Below are 8,234 nucleotides of genomic sequence, written 5' to 3'. Positions count from 1 at the left end.
TTAAAAATGAAAATATTCTAGTATGTCTTTCTGCCAGTGAGAAGTGGTAAGTGTGTGGATACACAGTGATGAGACTCATTTACCAGAGTGACTTACTGAGTTTACATTACCAATATGTCCTTAATTAAATTCCCTTACTGATAAAGAAGCGTGGCATTCACAAATTAAATTTTACAACCATTCCCTTTGCCAAAGACTGACATTTGTACCAACCAATTAGCATTCTACAATCAAATAGATCTGACCAAAGCCAAAGACTGGAAGCTAGCTCACAGAGTGAAGTAAAAAACAGACAGCTATCACAAAGCAATGGTCATCAAACTTTTGTTTGGCTTTGGCAGATGTAGAAGCAAAAAAACTTGCATCCAAACAGAAATACACCAAACAAAATGGAGAGAACTAGAAATGTATTTTTTCATAATGCATTAGCCAGCTAGCTAACTAGAATGCCTCATGGCTGCAGCATTATTGATCTCAAGGGTCATCCAGTAAGCAGGAACCACTTTTTCATCATATGAATGCTAAATCTGAGTATACCTACTCAGATGTTATTTACGCAGATGTTATTTCATTTCACCTGCAGTATAATCTTTGGGGGCCTCCAAAGCATACCTCTCATTCATACTGAGTGTTTTTTATTTACAGTATTTAGGCAAGACGTATATGCTGTATTATCCTCTGACAGTTCTCGGCATGAACGTACATGGACATAGTGCTTTCTTTGCATGGGCAACTTCATTCAAAAAGCCATGCAAATATAAAAAAAAGAAAGTCATTTTACCCACAATGATGTTCTTGGCAAACGTTACAGTAGACTAATAACTGGAGATTCACACTAGTTAATAGACAGGGAAACACCATTAAGAAAACCAAAGTCAACACATAATTATAGCAAGTCAAGAGGTTTCGCCGCAAGCTTCCATGCAGTGAATTCACACACTTTGACAGCAATTAAAACTACATACACCACATTTAAATAAAATCATGACAATCCCTTTTCCCTTAACACTGGCAGCTCTGCCCATTTCACAGTAATGTTATGCAAAGCCCTGGGAAAGTGGTGACAGCAAAGAAACCAAACTACATACAGGGTGACTAAGGAAAGGATAAATTAAACTAGATCACACAAGTTTCCCAAAAGGTATTAGCATGAGCTATGGTGTACAATACAGGCAAAACAGCTCAATATGGGGAATTGGCTAGAAAGCCTGGCAACCTCGGTGGTTTGTCAGCGTGGCAGCCGACTCTGTTTTCACGGCTACAACGGACGTTTGTATATAGAGCTATATAAATGTTTTAAATACATAGATATGTGTTTAAATAGGGGGTGAGATTTCTATATTTTAGATATGTAAATATAAAAATAAAATAAATATTATGTATATTTTAAAAAATCCCTCCTTTTACATCACACGTATCAACGTAAACGTCACTTCCGCCCCGGAAGTGAACTGGGATTAAAGCGGTGGTAGAGATACACCACATGTGACATTCTCTGACAAGTTAGTTGTTTAAAAACATATTAACGTCAGTATGTTTCATGTGGCTACAAGGATTCAAAACCCACTTGTCCGTGTCCTTTCCCCCCGGCCAAGTGTGCTGGTAGAGGTGGTTCGGGGAAGGAAATCCCGCACCGACCCGAAGGCCAAGTCGAAAATGGGGAGACTGAAGGTCCCGCCTCCGGTTGATCCGGTGGAAATGGTCGTCCTCAAGGAGAGATTCACGCATTATAACATGATCTTGCGTTCCTTACGGTAAGTTAGCTTTTTAAAATAGCTGTCCATGAGACTGATTAAAGTCAAGTCAGATACGTTATAAATGACCAGTTATAATAATATGAGAAGGTTTTCAGCTTCAATTAGTTGTGCTGGAATTACAGTTTACTTAAACTGTAACTTAACACGGGCCGCGGCAAGACTAAAACGTGGATCATTAGCAAGCGACATGTGTTGTATTTAGGTGGTCAACTTCAGCTGCTTAGCTGAAGCATATGATCCCCTTTTACTACGTTTTTGGGGGCCCAGTGGTAGCAGTCCAGCTACGTGGGATTTTCGACTTTGTCTCTCAAGTACCGTTCACCCGGAACTTCACCTGGAACTTGGACACACAATTTGTCAGAAAATACAACATTAGGAGTAAAAAAGCATTTTACTTCAATATGTCTGATAATTTGTAAATTAAACAGCTTGGGCTATCCAGTATTATTTCTGTTTTCATAAACCACAGGATATGTAGTGGGAGGTAGTTGCAGATATATCTCTCTTGGTGTGGGTAAGAGGGTGTGATGCGTCAGACCCCTGCTTCTCTGCACAGGTTCCTGTTTAAGGAGGAGCTGCTGCGGCGCCGGTATGAGCAGGAGGTGGGCTCCCTGGCGGAGGAGCGGGCCAAGCAGGAGGCGGAGGAGCACCACGCCCTCATGGCCTGGAACACCGCGGAGAACCAGCGGCTGCGAAGGCAGCGGTGAGAATCCTCCCGATGCCACGGGCTGGCTGGGAGCTCTCCACCAGCAGGGGAAAGCTCCTTTTCATCTCTGCTGCCTTTACCCACAATCCATCTCTAATGGTGCGTGCAGAGCAGTGGCAGCGGGTTTGATGCGGTTGGGAATGAAACCCACAACTTACAAGGGTCAGGTCAGATATTCCACTCGCAAGGCCACTGAAACAGAATGCACACACCAGACAGTGATACATTCTAAAGACATGTGTGGACATCAAGTGTCAAGCCCTTTACTCTGTATAAAAGGTGGTGTGTGTGTGTGTGTGTGTGTGTCTACTTGGATGATATCAGTAGAATAGTGCCTATCCCTCTGTTGCTTCCCCCATTGTCAGATTTGTAGTTCTAAAATCGCCTTCGGCTGTGTGTGTTGGTTGATTTTCCTGCATGCCCACAGAGGTTGTCATGGTAAGAAAAATATGCTCAGAATTTCTCACTGTGCTGTGGTGGTGGCTTTTGTTTTTATGTGTAAAGTGGAGGAAAACAATAAAACCTTTCTGCTGTTGTTTTCCATGAAATGTGCAGTGAACTCCGCATTCAGAAGGAGGCAGAGGAGCATGATTTGAAGAAAGTGGAGGCTGCCATTTTGAGAGAGAAGAAGATGGAGAGCCATGTGAAGGAGAAGAAAGAGGAGATTTTGCAGCTACTGGTAGGAGACAGAAGACACATGTCCTCTGCAGTCCACTCATCTTCTCACATACCGAGCTTTACGTTGCATTATCTGTGAGCGTCTAGGGCAGCTGCCAATACACATTGTTCATTTTACACTCTCATTTACACAAACATTACAAACTTATTTACATAACTGAACATGACCAGAAGCAGGTTAGATTAAGCTGCTCAACCACTAATGGGTTTCATTGGGACCTGCCGACATATCCCTAACTAAGTAACTGCATTGGAAAGGCAGCCTATTACTCCCTACAGGCTCATTCACTGTAAACCAAAACTGCAAATATGAGTTGCCTAAATGAGCCATTAGATGGCGATTTATCCTATCTCTGTTACAAAATTCTACATTCTGTGTGTAATCTGAATAGGAATTTGCTGAATCCATGCAGATCAATAAATATTCAGTTGATGATGCTCAGATTCTTTGGGATACTGTAACAGGTTTTACAAAAATGAATCATCTGATGTATAAGTAATATCTTATGCATAGGGCCTGAATTAGTCACAATTGAAGATGATTTGCAGTTTTCAGATCAGGTAGCCATTACTTTAGATTACCTAAACTGAAGATAGAACTAAACCTGTTTTTAACAGAAAGAGCTGAAATTGCTAGCCATACAACTAGAATCAGCCATTACTTCCATGGTTATTGACCTAGTCATATTCTGACATGCAGGTATAGTAACTATTACATCTGAAATTGGAGACGACCTATCATCCCCTAAATGAATCAACAAGAGAATTAGCTCCTTCTATAAGGAGTCTCTTCAGAGAATAGTGCAACATCATACCAAACTCCAGATTTTCTCCATGAACTCCAAAAAGGCATTAGGTTAAATGAATAAGGATTTGATGGTGTTTATCCAGAAGACTCTAATGTTTTGGAATTTACTAGGTCCTCTTTTGCATGACATAGTCAATATGGCTGTTCAAAGCAGACCATTCAGAAGAGATGTGAACTCTATTAATATCACTTTGGGATAAGGGTAAGGATCCCAAATGCTCCCTTTAGCATTAGAATTCAAATATTAAATTATTTTCCAAAGAATAGTTTTTGGCTTTTCTGTGTAATTTGCTGTCTAGTACCTTTACTTTTTTGTTAGAAAAATGTAGCAGCCAATGTACTGCGTACATAGAACATACACTTACCAAACTGGATTTGCTCATAACTTCATTTAACACCAAGGAAAGGATATTCAATGAAATTAACATCAAATGCAAATTGTAAGGCATGAATTAGACCTCTCGTTGTTTCTTGCTTCTGATTGTCACAGCCAGACTGTTTGCAAAAACAGGTTTAATGGGTGCCTCTCGATCTTCCACAGGAGGAAGCAAAGACATTTATCACCCTGGAGAATTTGGAGCAGCGCATTGAGGAGGCCCTGGACAATCCCAAGAACTACAACTTTGCCATAGACAAAGAGGGTCGGGTGGTGAAACGGACAGTGCTGCAGTGAATCAGGAGAGCCACACTGACCTGGCATCAGTTCCCATGAACACTGTCTGTTCTGGGAAAATAGCCCAGTGGTGACAGATGGAACTCCTGTTCTGATGCCGTTTTGGTCATTCCATTTACCAGTGGCAGGCAGATCTACTGGAGCCTCAGTCATTCACTTTACATTTTACACCTCCTTATGAGTGCACCTACTGCCTTGCAGTTGCACTAGCTTGCAGTGTTTGCTCTGTGAGGCTATATGAGAATGAACAGTACGCCAGTGTGTCTGTTCCTGTAAAACCTGAGATGCCAAACTGTTCTGTTGCTGTCATCAGTTGTATAGTGCACCCAGGGCCATTATTTTGGGGAAAAAGATGAATAGGTGGATTTATCATTTAGCGTGCAGTTGAATTTTTAAATAACTGACAGTTTCTTCTAAAGATAAAAGCGTATGTGAAAGTGTATCCTTGGGAAAGTACTTAGTTGGCCATACCATCACACACCAGGCCACTGAGCCTTCTGAGGCTCATTTATGTCGAATCAACAGGTACAGTCAAATGCTTTCCCTGGAATTTATGCACTCATAGAGCAAGTTATTTTAAAGAAAAATAATCTACTGGAAGTGACTACACAATGCACTCATTGATTTTTTTGGTGCAGAGACCCCAAGGCACTGATACCCTGCAGGTTGAGTATATAATTTATTAAACAATGTTCTCCCATTAGACCACCTAGTGATGCCTACACTTTACATTTTTGTAACTGTAATATAGACTGTAACAGAATGTATATGGAGTAGGGTTTGCAATGTCATGTCAAGTGATATAATAAAGCGTTGCTGATCATGTTTTGCATTTGTTAATCTGAATGACTTGATCACTGTGAGCAATTATAAAACCCTTTTCTGGGCATGCACGCTTGTCTTACACTTGTCACCCACACATCTTTCAACCTACAAGAGAGAACACAATTCTCGACCTGGTTCTGTGTAATAATCATGATAGAATTTGCAGTACTGAGGTAGGGGAGCCACTCGTAACAAGTGACCATAATGCAATTACATTTGGAGTTTTTTGGCAAGTTAAGTCTGCATTCTCCAATGCTAGAGTTTTCAACTTTAGACGAGCTGACTTTATTAAGATGCATGATTATACAAGGAATATAAACTGGGTATCTTTTCTAGATGGAAAAACTGTAAAAGAAATGTGGTGCATATTTAAAACTATTATTCTGGATGTACAGCATAAATTGATTCCGTAAGTGAGAAAAGGGAAGCTGACAAAGAAGCATCCACAGTGGATGAATAAATTGTTACGGGACAAATATAAGTTGGACAGCTCAGAGAGTAATAAGATTGAATACAGTAATATGCGAGCTCAAGTTAAGAAAAAAATAAGGGAAGCTAAAAGGCGTTTGCATTAGATCATTGCAGACAGATTGCACTAGATGCAAAGAGCAACTCTAAACGCTTTTTTCAATACTACAGTCATAAAAGGATAGCTAAGGATGAGATAAGAGGTATAAAAAATAAGGATGGAGTTAATAAGTTTATGGTTTATGATAACAAAGCTATTGTTGATACCCTAAATAGTTCCTTTGTGGAGAGTTTCACTAGTGAAGTGTTTTCACATATGCCTCCAGGTGCATTCAGTTCTCAGAGTCTTATGGAGGAAATTGATTTAAATGATGCAGAAGTACTAGATAAACTCCAAAAACTTAAAACAAATAAGGCAGCGGGCCCTGATGGAATATATCCAAAGGTTCTCAGGGAACTAGCAGAAGTGGTTTACAAGCCTCTGACAGTTTTTTTTAAACAATCTCTCAAAACTGGAGAAATACCAGATGACTGGAAACATGGCAGTGTAGTACTTATCTACAAGAAAGGTTACTGGACTGATCCAGGAAATTATAGGCCCGTCAGCTTAACCTGTATCGCATGTAAATTACTGGAATCCATCATTAGGGCAGAGCGAGGTCATGCTTAACAAACCTTCTGGACTTTTTTTGAGGAAGCTAGAGTGTGTTTAGACTCAAACCAAGCTTTTGATATTATCTATTTGGACTTTCAAAAGGCATTTAACAAAGCACCACATGAGAGGCTCATAGTGAAAATGAAATCTCTAAGAATTACAGAAGCTATCACTGAGTGGGTTCAAAGTTGGTTGTCTAATAGAAAGTAGACTATAACTGTGGGATGTATTGTATCAGAGCAGAGTCCTGTACAAAGTGAAGTCCTGCAGGGATCGGTGTTGGGGCCTTTGCTATTCCTTATATACATAAATGATCTGGATACAGAGGTTAGTAGTAAAGCAGTAAAATTTGCAGATGATAAAAACCTAGGGGGTCTAGACAACAGTATAGAATCCACTAAGGTAATACAGGAAGACCTAAACAGCATCCAAAAGTGGGCAGATACCTGGCAGATGACATTCAGTTTAGATAAATGTAAAGTGTTGCATGTGGGAAATAAGAACCTTAGACAAGACTACTTCATGGGGGGAGAAAACTAGAATGTGCTCAATTTGAAAAAGACTTGGGAGTAATAGTTGACCCAAGCTTAACAGGATCTAGGCAGTGTGCTGTAGCAGTAAAAAAAAGGCCAACAGGATGTTGGGATATATAGCCAAAAGTATTGATTATAAATCTAAAGAGGTTATATTGAAATTATACAATGCTTTAGTCAGACCTCACTTGGAATATTGTGTGCAGTTCTGGGCACTGCACTATAAGAAAGATTTTGAGGCTCTTGAAAAAGTTCAAAGATGGGCAACTAAATTAGTTCCTGGCATGAAATATAAAAGCTACGAGAAAAGTTACTTAACCTATTTAGATTTAGCAAGAGGAGACTTAGGGGTGATGTAACAGAAATTTATAAAAGGTCTTAATAAGGTTAACTATAATAGATTTTTTAGGGTGAGTTCGGTCTGTAGAACAAGGGAACATAAATGGAAACTAGTGAAGAGTAAGTTCCGCAGGAAATACATTTTACGCAAAGAGTTATCAATACATGGAATAAGTTGCCAGGTCATGTAGTTGACGCAGAGACCCTTGCTGTGTTCAAGTCCAGATTTCATGCAGTTTTGGATCCTCTTTACTTGTAATGGCGAGCTTAGTTGGGCCAAATGGCCTGTTCTCATCATAATATGTTCTTATGTAAGAAGCAGATCTGCCACATCCAAGCAAGTCTGTGCAATCACCAGCTTTGCAGTATAGTTGATAACTCGTGGTATAGGTGTAGACAGCTCAAACCATTGATCTGTGGTCAGCATCTTAAATGTTTCCAAACTAAAATGTGGCAGACACTCGTCTGTGTAAATGCACACCGCAGGACATGGGTCAGTGCTTTCCATCCTAATTAAAACATTCAATGTGGCTCAACAAGTAAAAGAGCTTTTAGTCATCGGTCAGCTGGTGATGACAGGGAGTCCACAGTGATGAAACAAATCAGCCTGCTTCCACTGGAGATACAGGAGTGGGTAGGTCAGCCTTGTCTTGTCTGGAAGGTGTACATTTGTGAACATTTTTTAAATCTTTTGACTTTCTTCCTCCTTATAGTCTTGGCTGACTCACTAGCTCACTCTGGGGTCAGAAGGATGTAGTGTTGAGGTGGCTTCCAGTGGAGGACATTGGGAGG

General features: G+C 40.2%; 1 protein-coding gene across 1 annotated transcript; it reads left to right on the top strand.

Annotated features, from left to right (window-relative positions):
* The first annotated feature begins 1,441 nt into the window (after window positions 1-1,441).
* On the top strand, window positions 1,442-5,421 carry mrps26 (mitochondrial ribosomal protein S26). Its single transcript, XM_036551565.1, has 4 exons — window positions 1,442-1,754; window positions 2,314-2,460; window positions 3,019-3,142; window positions 4,491-5,421. Exons 1-4 carry the CDS (start codon window positions 1,534-1,536, stop codon window positions 4,620-4,622), a joined length of 624 nt encoding a protein of 207 aa, XP_036407458.1. The 5' UTR covers window positions 1,442-1,533; the 3' UTR covers window positions 4,623-5,421.
* Window positions 5,422-8,234: the final 2,813 nt, after the last annotated feature.

The sequence above is a fragment of the Megalops cyprinoides genome, chromosome 18 (genome assembly GCF_013368585.1).
Source record: "Megalops cyprinoides isolate fMegCyp1 chromosome 18, fMegCyp1.pri, whole genome shotgun sequence".
NCBI lineage: Eukaryota > Metazoa > Chordata > Actinopteri > Elopiformes > Megalopidae > Megalops > Megalops cyprinoides.
The sequence above is the reverse complement of the archived record's forward strand: the minus strand, read 5'-3'. Positions and strand labels throughout refer to the sequence as shown.

Excerpts from the sequence above, each read along its gene's own strand:
- mrps26 (XM_036551565.1), top strand. The coding sequence starts at position 1,534 with ATGTTTCATGTGGCTACAAGGATTCAAAACCCACTTGTCCGTGTCCTT. Across the intron at positions 1,755-2,313 it reads ATGATCTTGCGTTCCTTACG|GTTCCTGTTTAAGGAGGAGC; the intron begins GTAAGTTAGCTT and ends TTCTCTGCACAG. Across the intron at positions 3,143-4,490 it reads AGGAGATTTTGCAGCTACTG|GAGGAAGCAAAGACATTTAT; the intron begins GTAGGAGACAGA and ends GATCTTCCACAG.